At 49.4% G+C, this 18,442-nt stretch overlaps 1 protein-coding gene across 2 annotated transcripts in view; it reads right to left on the reverse strand.

Annotated features, from left to right (window-relative positions):
- Positions 1-3,057: 3,057 nt before the first annotated feature.
- PPT2 (palmitoyl-protein thioesterase 2) overlaps positions 3,058-18,442 on the reverse strand; it is a 31,817-nt gene continuing 16,432 nt past the window's right edge. The window contains exons 3-8 of one of the 2 annotated variants that reach the window (XM_033916194.1): positions 11,927-12,022; positions 10,410-10,517; positions 8,022-8,105; positions 6,984-7,068; positions 4,695-4,749; positions 3,058-4,321 (exon numbers count right to left, since the gene is read on the reverse strand). In XM_033916194.1, the coding sequence (XP_033772085.1) occupies positions 4,178-4,321; positions 4,695-4,749; positions 6,984-7,068; positions 8,022-8,105; positions 10,410-10,517; positions 11,927-12,022 (572 nt within the window). In that variant the 3' untranslated portion in view covers positions 3,058-4,177. The remainder of the gene's footprint in view (positions 4,322-4,694; positions 4,750-6,983; positions 7,069-8,021; positions 8,106-10,409; positions 10,518-11,926; positions 12,023-18,442) is intronic. The other variant, XM_033916195.1, reaches the window with a different exon arrangement.

An 18,442-nucleotide genomic window follows, 5' to 3' on the forward strand; every position in this document is an offset into this window, starting at 1 on the left:
TATTCCTCTCTCTGGATTATACTTTGCCCCCAAGGCTGACAGCTGGCTCTCCTGCATTTGAAGAATGTACTTTCCTCTGCCCCCTATCTCCCCTCCCCTTCTAAGCAATGCCAGCTTCTCTCTTCTACCCTGTAGTATCTCCAAAAATGGCACAGGCTCACCCCTGCTCCACCTCAATCCACATCCTATCCTACCTCTGTGGATGACACAGAGCCCCCCTCCTTCTCCCCCTGCTGCCATACCTCAGGGGATAGCATGGAGTCCTGTCCCCCTCCCCCACCTTCTGCCCTGTCTCTAAAGTTGGCATGCGCCTTTCCTTGTACCTTACCATACCATAGATGGCACAGAGTCGGTGACAGAGACTTCTCCCCATCCCGTGTCCCATCTCAAGAACAGCTGCAGAAAAGGGGGAAAGAGGGAATGCTGTCTCACCTCTAGCCACAATCCAGTTCCCTTCTCTGGATGCGTTGCAGGTTCTGAGATCTCTAGCCGGGCCCAGGGAATCCGGCTGTAGAAAGTTTGAGCAGAGGGAGTGCTAAGCGGACTGACGGGGTGCAGGCAGCCAGGTTTGCAGGTAGGACTCCGCCCTCACCTGTCTCCTCCCCCAGTCCCAGCCCAGGGAAAGTTGCCCTGGCCAGAGGTATAGGGGCAGTGGTTCCTGGTTTTTGTGCCTCCCAAAGCCAGGATCTGTATCCTGGTTCCCATCAGCTAGATAGATGGCGCTGGTGGGGTTTTACCCGGGGGGCTGGAGGTGAGATATTTCAACCTGCCTTCTAAAGGATGGTCCCTGTCAGTGAGAAGGAATGGTATAGTCTGTCTGCAGGTGTGCATGTGGGAGGGAACTCAGGTAATGAGGGAGAAGGACAGACCTACCTGAAGAGACATACCCACTGATTGACAGAGACAGTCACACATAGAGGGCAATCAAACTTTATTCATTTCTGCTCCTTCCCTTGAGATGGGGCAGGACAAGGCTTGGGGTTGACACAAGGGAAAGAGGAATGATATTTATTTCTTTCAGGTGTTTATATACCACCTATGAAGTTATCTAAGCAATTTACAATCAAGTGGGCTCCCAGTCTTTCTTAACGTGGTATTCCAGTAGTTTTTCTCATCACACCCCTCACCATACAGGTTCCCTTCCTTACTCATCCCAGGCAATGAGGTTCCCTGTTAAGAATGTAATAATGTGGTTAGTCAACTTTAAAGATAATAACTAGACACCAAACAAAAGCTATTATCTTGTTTCGGTTGTTTTTTTAAAAAAATTTCTTCCTGTAAAGGAGATGGCACTCATCTGAGAGAAAACAAGGACTGAACAGGGAGGGAGTTAAAAACCCATAGCCTGAGAATCTGCTATACAACCTCAGAGTTCTGCAGGGGCGAAGAGGAGGAGGAAGCTCAGTCTGCACTGGAAACCAGCACAGCCAGCTTAATAAGAAGACCCAAAGCATTTATACGGGCAAGGGGGCTCATTCTCTCGTTCTGCTGCAAGGCAATAGTTCATGTTGAACGCCCTTTTGTCTCCTGAGCAGCTTGTTAGAGTGCATCTCTACCATTTTACCCCTAGGTCTTCCGCATTCAGCTCTCGTCACGGAACCGTCGTGGATAGTATCTCCTCTCTTGTTTCACTCTCCAGCTCTCATCGAGAAGTCAGTCTCAGTTTTTGTCCTGCTTCATGATCTGGCTCTTATCAGGAAGTCCATCATGCAAGACTTCTGTCTTTGAGCACCTGGGCTCTGTAGGACACCCCCTGGCTATTGGGATGGGCCAGAACCTCTCAGGTTACTGTTCAGGGAATACTGGGAAGGAAAAGCCGGCAGCCCAGGTTCCTGATTATAAAGCTAATCCATCCTCCTCCCACACTGGAATCGGAGGCAGCTGACATCAGACGCCCAGAGTCCAGGCCTGGAAAAGTAAATAAGGAAACGGGAGCCACAGCAGCAGCCAAGAAATAACACATTCACAGGACAGTATTTGCCGAAGAACAAATGAGTTTTCACTGACTCCGAAGGGTGGAATATCAAAATTTAAAACTACATTAAACATCTATACCAGTACAGATCATACCCCAAACCACCCAATGCACATTAATCCTGCCCTGTTGCTCCAGTACCGAGACCCTTCACATACAGGTCAGTCAGTGCACCTCATTCCTGCTGTGCAGGACCTCTCTGCTCTTCTAACACTGATACTCTGCCAATGCACCTCAATCCTGCCCTGCTATTCCTGTATTGAGACCCTCTGCACACAGCGCTGCCAATGCACCTCACTCCTGCCTTACAATCTCAGAAATGAGACCTTCCCCAATGCATGCAACTTTGCCAACATACCTCACTCCTTCCCTGTGACACCCACTGCAATTCCAGAACTGTGGATCACCCCCCTCCCCAGAACACACCTTTCTCTTGCCCTGCAGTCCGCCCCCCAATAGTCCAATATTGAGAACCTCTCAGCACAGCTTTCTCAATGCACCTCATTCCTGCCCTGCAATCCCCCCTGATATTCCAAATACAGAGAACCTCCCACAGCTGTACCTCACTCCTGCCCCAAAGTATCCCACTATGAAGCACATATTTAGACACCATCCCCTTCACCGGCCAATGTACCTCACTGGCCTGTTGCACCCCACCTGCAATTCTGAGATCCTCACACACCTCCCTCTTGCCCTGCAGCACCCCCTACTGTCTCAGTACTAAGTACCAACAGACACTTTCCCCATGCATCTCACTCCTGCCCTATGGCACCCCTCGCTCTTCCCGTACTGAGCCTCCCACCCAACACACACAGCAATTAAATTCTTACTAAACCATAACTTTGCCAATGCACCTCACTCCTGCCCTACGGCACCAGAGACACACAATGCTGTGCCACTTCACCTCATCCTTGCCCCCAAAGCACCTCTGCTGTTCCAGTACCGAGACCGCCATACACAGCTCTGCTACTACACCTCATTCCTCCCCCACCAAAGCCCTCGATATTAATGAATCTTTCTGCAAATCTAATCTGCTGAAGGTTTTTACAGTGCAGTACCCTGTATAAAATCCAGATGCCAACTCACGTGGGCAATTTTTATTTAAATATTCATATAAAAAAAAACATATCCAGCAGTAGATGGACACATGAAAAGAGCTTCTAGGCATAAGAGAGGTGAGGACAGAGGAGAGAGACGCAAGGGAATAATCACAGCCATGTGAATACAATTATACTGAGCAATGATAAAGTGGCAAAGAAAATTGTTTCTAAAGTAAGTTTCCCAACGAAAATTAAATTATTCTGGAAATCTTCAGACCCAGTTTCCAATGCACCAAATCTTTGCCCATGAAAATCGGAGGGTTCAGCTATTGATAATTTATAGATGAGAAAACAACATCCAGTTTCCAAGAGGTGACAAAATCTGTATCCTTTTGCCCGTTCCCTGAGCCCCTCCAGTCCCCAGTGCCCTAGAGGTGACAGGTTCTGTACCCCTTCACCCATCTTTGCTTTCATTGTGCTAAATCCTAACCACAATAAAAATCATTTTACAAACAGAATATTTATGTATTTATTTCATTAACAGTTATTTATAAATGTCTGACCATTATGTTTCTGTAAAAAGTCTCTTCTAGAAATGTCAAACAACAGCCTGGCTCACGGGCAGGGAGTCGGCAGTGCAGGAAGGAAGAAGGGAGGGAGGGAGGAGCAACGGGTCCACAACCTCGCCCACCCTCCCCCTAGAATCTCCCCATCAGCGAATTAACAGCAGTAGCCACAAGGAAATGTGATCCCAGAAGTCTTCAGTGATACAAATGTTTAAAAAAAAACCCCAAAACTGCTCCACACCCCCCCCCCATTCTCAGGCTTCCAATTGTCTGGTTACCCCTCTTTTCTTTTGCCCCCCCATCCCACCCTCAGTTTCTCCCCAGAAATGTGCATCAACGGCCCCGCCCCTTGCACCCCAAGCTATCAGACATGGTAAATCAATCTGGAAAGCAGCAACAGGGGGGAAGGAGCCACACCCCTCTGCCCCCCGCAAAACGATAGCACCCTTCTCTTGGCAATGAAGAAGGGGCATATTAGGGGTCTGGGCTCTTGCTCTCCCCCCTGCTATGGGGCCAGTCTCAGAGCAGGTCTCGACGGTGGGAGGAGTCTTGCCATCTCATCTCCCCTCCCCATTGCCCACAGCTTTGGCCCAGCTCTAGGTCAGCCACTTGACAATGTAGTTTTGATAGACGGTAAAATTGCAGTGCCACATGGTGTGGGAGACGCCGTTCACAGTGTACGTGATAACAGAGCCCCGGGCTTTCAGGGTCTTTAGGCCAAAGGCGTCCTGGAGGTACACCTGGTGAGGGAGAGAGCAGAGGGGTTACTGTCAGGAAACAAAGACAGCCACAAAAAGACACCCATGTCCACTCAACCCTCTGCCCTTTCTCTGTCCCCGCTGTGAGACTTCATACACTTCCTGAGCCTGGCTTTACCACTAAGAATCCTCCATGCCCACCCCTCACTCTCCCCCCCTCCCTTCCCAGGCTCTACCCCTCACTCCCCTAAGGCCCATCCCATGATTCCTTGAGTCCTCATCCCCATTTCTATCCCCCCCTCCCCTGAACTCCAGTCTCCCCCTTACGTCTCTAACCACCTCCCCACTTTGTACATTTTTGACCTCCCCGTCCCGGGAAAGAGCGTTTATCCCTCCCTCTCATCCCCTCTCTCACCTTCTGCTCCTCCATCGCCGTCACGCTTTCATTCTCATCGTAGAATCCAAATTGACTGAAAGGAGGAAAAGAGGGTGTGAAATGGGCAGGATTTTCTCGTTCGCTTTTTGCAAAAAATACTTTTCAGGTGCGACTGTTGGCGTGTGTCTCTCTGGCGCCTGCTCGCTCTCTGCTCTGTGTGTGTTTCTGCGGAGAACGTGTCTCCAAATGGGTAAGTTCGGTGGAGTAGGATCCGTCTCTCAAATTCACCGCTAATGCTCACTGCCGTACTCGTATGGTGCCACAGAGCGCCTCCTTCTGGAGGTCATAAGATGTAACACGTGTGAGAAACCTATCCAGCCCCCCTCCCCCTGCTTTTACAAAACCGTAGCACGGTTTTTAGCGAAGCCTGTTGCGGTAACAGCTACGCTCATAGGAATTCTATAAGCGTCAGAGCTGTTACCTCCATGGCCGGCGCTAAAAACCACGCTTCGGTTTTGTAAAAGGAGGGGCAGGTGCATTTTAAAACAGAATGGGAAATATTTCTGTACCTTTCCGCCACCTTCTCTTGGTCTCTTAACTGCATTTCTTGATACCCGAGGATCTCTCCACATGATACACAGAATAATTACTGAGCTCTGACATTTCTATTATCAAGGCTAGGTCTAGTTTCCTTGCGACGGTGGGAATGAGAAAGACCCACGTGATCAAAACCTCTTTTATTCGCCTTATTGCTCTTAGGGTCACGTATTTCTGGCACCGCAGTGTTCCAGTGGTTATAATTTCCACTGGAGGAGTCCCTGCTGCCTAATTGTTCCTTTCTGTACATCAGAACATCACAGCCAGAGAAACGTTAACACTTTCCAGTTCTGTTTCACGGAATATAAAGTGTGTGTGTCAGTACGAGAGAGAGCGGCCCTGCTCTGTGTGAATGTCTGTGTGTCTCGGGAAAGAGCGAGCAGCTCTGCTCTCGGTGAATGTCTGGGTGTCTCATCTGTGTGTCTACACGAGAGAGTGGCCCTGCTCTCTGTAGTCTGGGTGTCTCAGCTGTGTGTCTACACGAGAGAGAGTGGCCCTGCTCTCTGTAGTCTGGGTGTCTCAGCTGTGTGTCTACACGAGAGAGAGTGGCCCCGCTCTCTGTAGTCTGGGTGTCCCAGCTGTGTGTCTACACGAGAGAGAGCAGCCCCGCTCTCTGTAGTCTGGGTGTCTCAGCTGTGTGTCTACACGAGAGAGAGTGGCCCTGCTCTCTGTAGTCTGGGTGTCTCAGCTGTGTGTCTACACGAGAGAGAGTGGCCCCGCTCTCTGTAGTCTGGGTGTCCCAGCTGTGTGTCTACACGAGAGAGAGTGGCCCCGCTCTCTGTAGTCTGGGTGTCCCAGCTGTGTGTCTACACGAGAGAGAGCGGCCCCGCTCTCTGTAGTCTGGGTGTCTCAGCTGTGTGTCTACACGAGAGAGAGCGGCCCTGCTCTCTGTAGTCTGGGTGTCTCAGCTATGTGTCTACACGAGAGAGAGCGGCCCTGCTCTCTGTAGTCTGGGTGTCTCAGCTGTGTGTCTACACGAGAGAGAGCGGCCCTGCTCTCTGTAGTCTGGGTGTCTCAGCTGTGTGTCTACACGAGAGAGAGCGGCCCTGCTCTCTTAGTTTGGGTATCTCAGCTGTGTGTCTACACGAGAGAGAGCGGCCCTGCTCTCTGTAGTCTGGGTGTCTCAGCTGTGTGTCTACACGAGAGAGAGCGGCCCTGCTCTCTGTAGTCTGGGTGTCTCAGCTGTGTGTCTACACGAGAGAGAGCGGCCCTGCTCTCTGTAGTTTGGGTGTCTCAGCTGTGTGTCTACACGAGAGAGAGCGGCCCTGCTCTCTGTAGTTTGGGTATCTCAGCTGTGTGTCTACACGAGAGAGAGCGGCCCTGCTCTCTGTGAATGTCTGTATGCCTCAGATGTGTCATTACCAGACAGAGTGGCCTTGCTTCATGTGAATGTCTGTGTGTCTCAGGAAAGAAATAAAGAAACATGGCGGCAGATAAAGGCCAAATGGCCCATCTAGTCTGCCCGTCCACAGCAACCATTATCTCTTTCTCTCTCTATGAGAGATCCCATGTGCCTATCCCAGGCCTTCTTGAATTCAGACAAAGAGTGAGCAGCCCTGCGCTGTGTGAAAGTCTGTGTGTCTCAGCTGCCCTGATCTATGTCCATATCTGAGCGAGTATCACAGACACCTCTAGTGCGCTCACAGTATGGATCCTACGATATCACCTGAATTCACTGGCACTGGCCTGTGATATTCCAGTCCTTCCCCAACAAGTCTCAGTGAGGCTCACCTGGACTGCCAGGGTGTGATGACTCCATCATCCGGACCTCCGATCAGAACCAGCTTCTGAATCCTTAGGAAGTTCTTCCTCCAGTCTGGAGAGAGGCAAAGTGGGTCAATGATTGAGGGAAACCGCCCCCCCCCCCTTACATAATCCACATCACATTCTCCACCTCCTTCCTCCAAATAAACCCCACCCTGTTTTCGGGTTTCCAAACATCGGTTCATTTCTTTTAGGTGGTTATAATCACATTTCCCAGCAGGTGTAAAGAACCGACCTATAACCCCCCGAACAGGGCCGGCGTTAGGGGGGGCAGCAAATAGGGTGGCTGCCTTGGGCCTCACAGCTCCAAGGGGCCCCCGTGAACTGGGATATCCTTCCCTTCTCCCCACCCAGTTCCAAAGCCCCCCTTACCTGTAAAAAGGCAAGAAGGTCGCCAGTATGGCAGCGATTCTCTAGAGCTGCTGAAGCCTCCTCAATGCAGTTCCTTCCCCCTCCCCCCCCCCCCCCGATGCAACTTCCTGTTTCCACTTGGGTGGACCACAGTAGAGGAACAGGGTCCATAGGCCGCGGGCAGCGCTAGAGATTCACTGCCACACCAGCAACCTCCTTGCATTTTTAGAGGCGAGGGGGCTTCGGAACTGGGTGAGGAGAAGGGAAGAACATCTTGCCCCCCCCCCTTCCAGGAGAAGCCGATTTTAAAATTAAGAGTGGGACGCTTGATAGGAGGGCATTTGGTGGACGCGGGGCTGGTGGGAAGGGGAGGGAGGGAAGGAGGAAGAAGGGAGAGATGCTGGATAGAGAAAATCAGGGGAGGGGGCAGGGAGGAGAGGCCCCCCCTCCTTAATTTCTGCCCTGGGCCCCAACAACGTCTAACGCCAGGCCTGCCCCTGAGACTTGTGTCAGAAAATTGCTCTTTCTTCCGTGGTCCAACGGAACCTAGCATCCCAGCCCTCGAGGATTCCTGACAACATGGCCAGAGGTCTCAGAAGGGCAGCCGAGAGCACAGTTTTGGAATAAAAGCCCCTTCCCCTCCGTTCCTCCTACCTGTGGTATTGAGGCACCTTCTCTCGGCATTGAGTGGTGCCAGGTAGGTACTGCTGTTCAGATAAAGATCCCGGTGATGCGGATCTAGGGAAAACACAATCCCCAGTTGGGGCAACAGGTAAGATTATAAACATCTCAGAAGAGCCGTGGGAGAGGAGAGCCCATGAGAATCCAGCAGAGAAAAGGAACCCCCCCCCCCCCACCCAGAAAGGATCCTATGCTCAATCTCTGTATGGGACACTCACGGGGGATAAATTTTAACCAGATTTGCACACACAAAATACGCTTCTCCCTCCGTATTCGCGGGCTCGGCACTAGCAACTTTGATCTACCGCGGGTTTTTATCTTGCTGGTGCTTTTAATGGTGCTTTCAATTACCACGGCAATGAAGCCAGTTAAAAAATTAATTAAGTGTGGCGCCTCGCTCAGGGAGGAGCGCTGATTTAGGTGCCCCTCCGAATGATGTCATCCCAGAGCGCTTTTTGTCAGTGTGGTCGGGCAAACGGCAGCGTCAGAGAACAGTGTGCAGAGAGAAAAGTTCAGTGCTTGCTCCAGCATAGTCGGGCAAACGGCAGCGTTTGGGGGGAGGGGAGGCAGAGAGAAAAGTTCAGCGCACCGTATAAGAACCATGCAATATACCGTGCTTCCCCGAAAATAAGAGTTTCTTATATTAATTTTGGTCCCAAAAAATGCACTAGGGCTTATTTTCGTTGTAGGGCTTATTTTTTTTCATGTCCATGATCATCTCTCCCTTCCTCTCCTTCACCCCAGTTCTTCCTCTTTCCTTTCTCTCCCCCACATATGGAGCATCTTTCCTTCCCTCTCACCCATCCCCTTGTGCCTTCCCTCTGCAGCATCCTTCTATCCCTCCCTCCCATCCCTCTGTGCAGCAGAACCCTTGCACAGCCCCCCCCCCCCAAGTAGCCAAATCCCCACAGTCCCTCCCATCCAAACCCCGCCGACCGCGAGACCTACATACCTCCCTCCAAACAGCAGCGTCGGCAGCACTCTATACAGACTGCTTCGCGGCCTTCTCCCACCGGGGCCTTCCATGTCCTGCGTTACTGATGCCATCGCTGCTCTTTGTAGGTCTCGCAGTTGGAGGGTCGGCGGGGTTCGGACGAGAGGAAGAGATGGAAAGATGGGAGGGTCAGCGGGGGTTTGGCTGCATGGAGGGGCAGGGGGAAGCGCTGCTGCTGGTGAATCCAGGGATATTTGGGTTAGGCTTTTGGCGACTAGGGCTTACTTTTGGGGAAACACGGTAATAACTTGTTTTTTAAAACAATTGCGTATACTAACAATAGGTTTTATTCACGATTTGTATGGAAACATTCCAGAATTGTTTAAAAACAATATACTTAGCGCAGAGAAAGAGGGGACTTGATTGAAACATTTAAATACATCACGGGCCGCATCGAGGTGGAGGAAGACATCTTTTTTCTTAGGGGTCCCACGGCAACAAGAGGATATCCGCTAAAACTTAAAGGGGGAAGATTTCATGGAGACACCAGGAAGTACTTCTTCACCGAAAGGGTGATTGATTGATGGAATGGCCTTCCACGACAAGTGGTAGAGGCCAGCGACGTGCTCGACTTTAAAAGACGTTGGGACAGACAAGTGGGGTCGCTACAGAGTCATGCTTAAAGGACGGACTCATGGAGAGGAGGCTCTAGAGAGGGTATTTTAGCTGAGGGAGGGTTCTGGAGTGGGCAGACTTGTTGGGCCGCCGGCCCTTTTCTGCCGTCATATTCTATGTTTCTATGTTTCCCCCAGTACCTCTTTAACTCTTCACTGGTACAAGCAGCATCTCCATCCTGCTGCCCGTGCCGGCCCCGGCTCTCCCTCTAATGTCACTTCCTGGCAACCAGGAAGTGACTTCAGAGGACAAGCCGAGGTCGGCACAAGCAGCAGGTTAGAGATGTTGCTTGTACCAGTGAAGAGCCCGGTGTCGTCGTCGCCCCCTCCCTTCTCCCCCCTCTCTATGCCACCAGATGGAGGCATTTTCAGAAGAGGGGGAACAGGCTCCTGGGGGTGGGGGGTGTTGCATAGAAGATGGTGCTTGATAAACCACATGCTGTCAGATCTTCTGACCCCCCTTCCCCCCCCCCACATTTCTGTGCCGCTTTCCATTCCCTCTCTCTCCCAGGCTCTGATCCAGATGGAAAAACTGTCCACCAGTTCCCACCATCACTCTTTCCTCTGATCATTCCACTTGTTATTCATGGGAAAGAATAGAATAAGTGCCCCCATAACACTTATTTCCCTCTCCCCCCAGTAATCCAGTAGTTAAGAGAGAGAAAAAAAAAACAAAAAGACTGCCCACCCAGGTATTTCAGCAGTTACACATGGAAAGGCCGTCCTCCAGTTCCATTTCACCCTCACACTTACCATTCCAGTAGTTGCAGATGGAGAAGTCCTGGCCCAGCTGTGTGTAGCAAATCCGGTAGAGATTCGACTTCATGTAGTGGGGAAAGAGATAACGCAGATAATCTGTGTCTGCGAAGGGGGGGGGGAAGAGGGAGAGGACAGTTAGATGGAGGAAAAGCACCCCCTCCTTCCCAATTCACCTCGGTCCCATCCTTCACCCCGTTCCTTCCCACCTCGCCTCAGTGCGGGATGCCCTGTCTCCATGTGTACCTCCGGCTTTGTCTGTCTATCTCTCCCTCTATCCGCCTCCCTCACCCTCCAGCCCTGGGATTCCCCTCACTCTCTCAGGGGTCAGCGCGGTAAATCAATGGCTCACGCCATTTTTACATTTTGCTTGATGCTGTTTGATTTGTTGAGTAGGCAGTCTGCTCAACCAGTCAAACCGCATCAAACAAACAAACAAAAAAAAAAAAGCAGGGCTCTTGGGCTGGGGATTCTTCGAACCCCGCTGAAGGCCCTGACAATATTGATCTGAATTTGATTGGCTAAGCAGTATCTTGCTTTTTGCCTGCCCAGCCAATCAAATTCAGAGCAGTGCTCTCAGGGCTTTCAGGGGGGTGGGGCGAATCCCCTGAAAGGCCCTGACTGCACGCCACTGGCAGTAACAGCATGGCTAAGGTGGGATGTTTGCACAGAGGGCCTGAATCTATAAACGGGACCTAAATCGATAGGCGCCTAGTAAAAATGGTGCCTGACGCCTGTCAATCAAATTTTGGCGCCGTCTGTAGAATCAAGGGGAAATTGAGTTCCTGCGGGGGATGGGGAAAATGTGTCCCCGTGTCATTCTCTACACTGCGCCACTCTAGAAATCAACATGTAGTAAAAGTGAGCCAAGTCTAGGACAATCAAGCCATTGTGACATCACCGATGAGGTTGGCTCTTATTGGTGGAATGAGGCGTTATGATGTCACAATGCCAGCTCTGGTTATCAGAGGCTGAAACTTTCCACACTATTTATTTAGTCAATTTTCTAGACCTTTCTCCCAAGTAGAGAATGACGTGGGGACAAAATTTTTCCCCGTCCCTGACGCATTTCTGCAAGCTCTGCCCTCATCTGCACAAGCCTCAAACACTTTAAAATCATAAGTGTTTGAGGCTTGTGTGGTTTAGGCAGAGCTTACAGGAACGGGGAATTGATAGGGACAGCGACAAAATTTGCGGGGATGGGACATCGAAATTGAGTTCCTGCCGGGACGGGGCCAAATTTGTCCCTGTGTCATTCTCTAGTAGAAACCATACACTCAGACATCCCTGTACAGCTCTATATGAGCTATTCTGCATCAGCCCCTCAAATACACTCTATAATCCCCCCCCCCAGAGCGTGTTATACTGGGTCCTCACAACCATCCCCAGCACCCTACACTAAGCCCTAACCAACTCATCACATTGTTGAGTCTAGGCAGCTGAGAACGGTGTACCTCACACATAGTGGTGAGGACTCGGAGGGTATGCATCCCTTCTTAACCCCAAACACTCACCCCCGTACTGCCCCATCTGGGGAGATGACAGCGAGATGAAGGTGTCAACATTGTGGTCTGGGATGGTCTCCAAAATCCCCCGACAAATCAGTCCGCCTGCAGAGAGAGCAAAATGAGCAAGATACTCGCTGACAGAGACAGACAGATGCACGCACCACGGTACACAAAGGCACACATGCCGAGACACACACAAACAGCCTTGGTTTTAGGAACGACGAGTACGGGCACCAATTAGACACTTAGGCCCAGATTCTCTAGATCAGACATAGGCAACTCCGGTCCTCGAGGGCCGGAATCCAGTCGGGTTTTCGGGGTTTCCTCAATGAAGATGCATGAGATCTATTTGCACGCACTGCTTTCAATGCATATTCATCGGGGAAATCCTGAAAACCCGACAGGATTCTGGCCCTCGAGGACCGGAGTTGCCCACCCCTGCTTTAGATGGTGCTGTTTTCTTTTAGGCACCGGTAGGGAACCAAGCTCAGTGAAAAATCCCGCTTAAATGCTATTTTAAACTGATTTTCAAGGCCCTAATGCCACTGTAGGTGTGGCTAACGCCAGAGGTTGCATCAGGCGCCTTACAGCGCCTACGGAGGTACGATTCACATCAAAGGCCCTACGTTTCCAGCGCCTATCTCTTCCGGATGCTTAATTCTCTAACTGGCGCCATCACGTGACTCGACACGCGATCGGCGGACACTTATGAGGCAGCCGCCGATAGCGGCACTGGTAGAATTTCAATGTAAAGCTGGCCACGCCACTAGACTAAAGATTGAGGAATTAAATAAAAATAAGATAGCACTGCAAGATTTAGAGCCGACAGATTAGAAAGCCCGAGAGCCCCGTCTCGACGGGCGACATCTAACGTGGAGCTGGGAGGCCTGCGCGGTTGCCTGTCGGGGTGGGAGGTTGAGGTTAGTTTAGGGAGGGCGGTCAGGCCCGCGGGCCTTGAGTTTGACACCTGTTGGTGTAAGCGCTGGTCGCTTATTTGTTTGTGATTTTTATATGGACTTTTTATGTTTAAATATTTTTATTCGTTTTCTTTTTATTTATTATCAATTAATTACAGACAAAGAATTAACTTTGAGAAGAAAATTAGAAAAAATGCCATCAATACCATTGAAACACAAACTTTTTTTCAAACTTAATATATAGTCCACAACTGGGAGAACAAAGTAAGTAAATAATCCCTTCCAGGAAAAAGGGGAACAAATACAAATGTATTAAAGAATAGAGCAGTTAACCTCGGCTAAATATTAACAGACATGAATAAACCTGTGCTTCCTAAGGAGCATCGAAAATCCCTTTCCCTTCTAAGAAAAAACGCAGCTGTTCTGGGTCAAAGAAAATATACTTAAATTGTGAGCCACCTTGGGAAAGGTGGGATATAAATTTTTTTTTTTAAACCCATCATAAACTCTTCATATTTTTAGTTTAATGTGTAATTCTACGGTTGTGCCCAGTTTTAGGTATTTCATTATTGTACGTCTTATGATGTTGTGTGTTTAGAGAATATGTATGTTTTGTGTTACCCACCTATCTATAAGACGAGCAGGGATACAAATTGTTTAATTAAATAAACAAATGAGCCCTGCTCCGGCACAGATTCTTGACTATTTAGAGCGAGTAACTGCTCAGTCAGAGGCAGAGGCTCAACAATTGTCTCTTGCGTGCGCATTTGAGAAGACAGGAAGATGGTAACCGAGGCAGGTCTGAAGTGGCTATCCGAGCAGTTGCAGAGCCAGCAAGTAGTTACTGGAGACCCAAGTAAAAGAGTTATGACGTCTCGCAGACGGGATCCAACAGACAGCAACCCGAAGACTACCCGAGGAGGAAAGTGGATCGGAATTGCCCCAAATGCACTCAAGGAATTAGACTAAGACGTTAGTTTTGACTAAGTTGGGATCTGAAGATGACCCTGAAGCTTACTTGAATACGTTTGAGTGAATAACGACAGTAGCTCGTTGGTCAGTTGACCAGTGGGCCCCTTGACTGGCACCCTACTTGACTGGAGAGGCGCAGGCTACATACCGAGCGTTGGACGAGACCAAAGCTTCAGAGTATCAGGAAGTTAGGGCAGCCATCCACAACCGTCTAGGCCTGTCACCAGAGAAGAGGTTTCGAAATAGAGGGTTCCAAGATGGACAACAACCAAGAGCCTAAGCCCAAACTTTGCTGGACTGGGCCACTTGGTGGATAAGACCTGAGTAACAAACCGCCCTCAAGGTGGCCAACCAAGTGGTACTTGAACAATTCCTAAATGCGCTACCAACTCCTCCACGAATATGGGTCTCCAGGCAGGCCCCCTCTTCCCTAGCCAAGGCCACCGAGCTAGAAGAACGCAACTTATTTATTTAAAATAATTTATGGTCCGCCTATCTACAAGTCTAGGCAGGGACCAATGTAAACATAAAAAAACAGCAAACAACAAAATACAATGGCAATACACATAAAAATCATAACGCATTTGAACATCTTTACATAATCTTAAAATTACATCTTCAAAAAGACAGTTCAAAGCCGGTACCAACCACAGCCAAACACTAAAAGACAGAATCTCATACGCCTCCACAGCTGATGCCAAAAGCACGAACAAATAATACTTAGAAGTAGAAGGGGGGGGAATGAGACTCCAGGAAAATGTTGGGGAAGGTATCCAGTTCCTTTTCAAGGGGCAGGGCTCCAGAGGAAGGAACGTGCGGGGCACCCAGAACCCCAGAAATACATCTGTCTTAGGGGAGAGAGAAAAGGGAAAGGAAAACCCTTAGGGGTCAGGCCCAATCCAAGCTCCTCAGTGTGAGGAAGAGGGGTACGTTAAAAGGGATTGCCTGCTCAAGAAATGCTCTTTCACAAGAGATGTCTAAATCAAGTAGCCTCAAGGAAAGGGTAAGAAAAACCCATCAGGAACTCAGGAACTGGGGAAGGGTCAGAAAGATAATAGTCCTCCAAACCAGAGCTCAAGTACCAAAACACCCTCCTCTGGCCTGAAGAAAGAAAATAATAAAAATCTGCTGCACGAGCTTCTCCTTGGCAGAAACCGCAGAGAAGTTCAACAAAAGCCCTAAATAGGAAGAAGAGTCAGCCACAGAGACAAACAAAAGCAGTCTCCTAACAAGATAAGATAAGAATTACCTTACTGGGTCAGACCAATGGTCCATCGATCCCAGTAGCCCGTTCTCACGGTGGCCAATCCAGGTCACTAGTACCTGGCCAAAACCCAAGGTGTAGCAATATTCCATGCTACCGATACAGGGCAAGCAGTGGCTTCCCCCATGTCTCTCCTATCAGAAATATTAATTGTGCGAGTTAAACGACCAGAGTAGGGAAAATTGCCCTTTTGCCCAACCTGACGAAGGACTGTGGAAGTATGGGGAACACCGTGCAGGGAAGAATCATAGCGGTGCAGTCTACCTGTCCAGAGAAGTAGCCCTGAAGGACCTCAGTGCTTGAGTTGGGGGGGGGGGAGGGGTTTGGAGGAATGTGATGGGGTAGAGTCGCTATCACCCCAATCACCTCTGAGAGAAAACTGCATGAAGAAGCCCTATGCTAAAACCTGTTGGGTACAGGCTCTTCCCAGCAGGCCAAGCAAAGCAAGCACATTTGCATTTTTGAAGATCTCACCCCGAGAGAAACAGGAGCTCCTAAGAGCAACTCTTGGGGGATGCATGTTGGCACCCGCCTAACCCCAAGTAAGCTCAAACCTGAATTAACCGGTGACCAGAAGGTCCGCGGGGACCAAGGTACCAGAGGTGACCTGAGTATTCGGAAGTGTCCGGTAATGACTGGAAGAGACCAAAGTGACTGCTTGACAATTGTTTACTGTGATCTCAATACCTACACAATAACAAACTGTTATATGGGGTTATGTTTGCTTACCCTAATAACACCTGAGAACAGCAAACATGTCTGGCAGCTAAGACTGAAATGTGGAAAAAATAAGTGCAAAGTCCTGTTTCCGAGATACAGAAATTTCAAGTAGGCGTTGCACGATGAGGAGCGAGATATTTACATGAGAGAGATCCCAGGGCAGTAGGAGTCTGATAACTCGTTGGTTCAAGGTTGAATAAAGCAGCAGCCAGTGCCAGAGAGGTGCATACAGTGCGGTATGACCAGCAGGATCAGGGAGAAAACATCAGTCCTGTACAAGACCCCATCTGGAGTACTCTACACAGCTCTAGAGGCCGCACAGTTCAAAGGATTTAGTCCAGGGGTGTCAAAGTCCCTCTTCGAGGGCCGCAATCCAGTCGGGTTTTCAGGATTTCCCCAATGAATATGCTTGAAATCTATTAGCATACAATGAAAGCAGTGCATGCAAATAGATCTCATGCATATTCATTAGGGAAATCCTGAAAACCCGACTGGATTGCGGCCTTCGAGGAGGGACTTTGACACCCCTGGTTTAGACAGACTCAAGGCAGTCCGGAGAAGGGCTACCAAAACACCTCAGTGCACCGCAGCCACAGGAGATGAGACTCGAGCATGTAAATCATAAGAATAGCCTAACTATACTTGGGTCAGACCCATGGTCCATCAAGCCCAGTAGTCCATTCTCACAGGGGCCAATCCAGGTCACTAGTACCTGGCCAAAACCCAAGGTGTAGCAATATTCCATGCTACCGATTCAGGGCAAGCAGTGGCTTTCCCCCATGCCTTTCTCAATAACAGACTAGGGACTTTTCCTCCAGGAATTTGTTCAAACCTTTGATAAAACCAGCTATGCTATCCACTCTTACCACAACCTCTGGCAATGCGTTCCGGAGCTTAACTATTCTCTGAGTGAAAAAAATTTCCTCCTATTGGTTTTACAAGTATTTCCCTGTAACTTCATCGAGTGTAATTTGTAATTTTTCATCGAGTGTCTTTGTAATTTTTGACGGAGTGAAAAATTTTGTAGACTTTAATCTTATCTCCCCTCAGCAGTCTCTTTTCCAAGCTGAAGAACCCCAACCGTTTTAGTCTTTCCTCATACGAGAGGAGTTCCATCCCCTTTATCATCTTGGTCTAAGCGTGACTTACAAATAACTCAACAGTCTCAAAACGCACCAGATGAAAACCTCTCTCGGGGGAGGGAAAAGGCTTCAAACTGAGATACGAAAACTCCAGATTAACACAAGGAAATATTTGATCGCTGTGAAGTGTGACAGAATTTGAGGAAGCCTAGGATTGGCAGGGGGGGGGGGGGGAACGCAGAGAGTGAAAGGAAGAGATCCACGAGGGAAAAGGCAGAGATCCACGAGGCCTATGGCACGGCACCAGGAGGTAACAGAGACCGGATGGATTCTAGATTTCTCTGTTCCACATTTGGTAACGCTGGATCAGCTGCTCTGCGGGTCTCCATGTGTCACGGGGCTCCGATACTGCCTCATGTAAACAGCAGCCCCAGAGTCACAGTTACAAGGAGACAGCTCCCCAAAAAACTGAATTGGAAAATTTGAGCACACAGCGCAATACCAGAGAAGAAGGAACAGACATGAGTTTCCTCCAGCACTGAGCAGACTCCAAAGACATTGGAGAGAAAAATCAGACTTTCTACAAAAGACTGAGCAGGAAACCAGCTATTGGAGCAGCAAAATCTGTCACCTCCTACCACCAGAGCAGGGGCAACAAGGTCCTGCGCCAAACTCTAGGAATCATTCCTGTTACTGTCCTTTCTGGCTGAGCTCCTTAAACTTTACACTTTTAAATTTGTGCCCTATTTTCAGTCAAACTTAAGAACCTAAGTTTTCAGCTGGAAATTCATCTTAATTTAGGAGCTTAAAATGTTGCGCTTATAAATTTAGGGCCTGATTTTCCATAGGATGCCGATCTTGGCGGATGCCTACGAGGCGGCCACAGATCCCATGCCAATTACGCATTGGCATCTTAAAGAGAATTGCATTTTGCAGGCCCACAGAGGAACGTAGGGATGCGACCTGATTGGCCGCCAGGACGCCTACCGCTGCCTGCAATCAGGACGCGGGTTTTGAGAATTATTTCCTCTCAGTTCGAGGCATTCTGAAAAATTAAAAGGGGACAGATTCAGAACCAATGCACGGAAGTTCTTCTTCACCCAACGGGTGGTGGACATCTGGAACGTGCTTTCAGAGGGAGTGATAGGACAGGGTACGGTATTAGAGTTCAAGAAGGGATTGGACAATTTTCTGAAGGAAAAGGGGATAGAAGGGTATAGATAGAAACATAGAAACATAGAAAATGACGGCAGAAAAGGGCCACGGTCCATCTAGTCTGCCCACACTAATGGCCCACCCCCTAACTACCTCCATGAAGAGATCCGACATGCCAAATAGAAACATAGAACATGACGGCAGAAAAGGGCCACGGCCCATCCAGTCTGCCCACCCTAATGGCCCACCCCCTAACTACCTCCATGAAGAGATCCCACATGCCAAATAGAAACATAGAACATGACGGCAGAATAGGGCCACGGCCCATCCAGTCTGCCCACCCTAATGGCCCACCCCCTAACTACCTCCTTGAACAGATCCCACATGCCAATCCCATCTTTCCTTAAAATCT

Source organism: Geotrypetes seraphini, chromosome 12, assembly GCF_902459505.1.
Source record: "Geotrypetes seraphini chromosome 12, aGeoSer1.1, whole genome shotgun sequence".
NCBI classification, from domain to species: domain Eukaryota; kingdom Metazoa; phylum Chordata; class Amphibia; order Gymnophiona; family Dermophiidae; genus Geotrypetes; species Geotrypetes seraphini.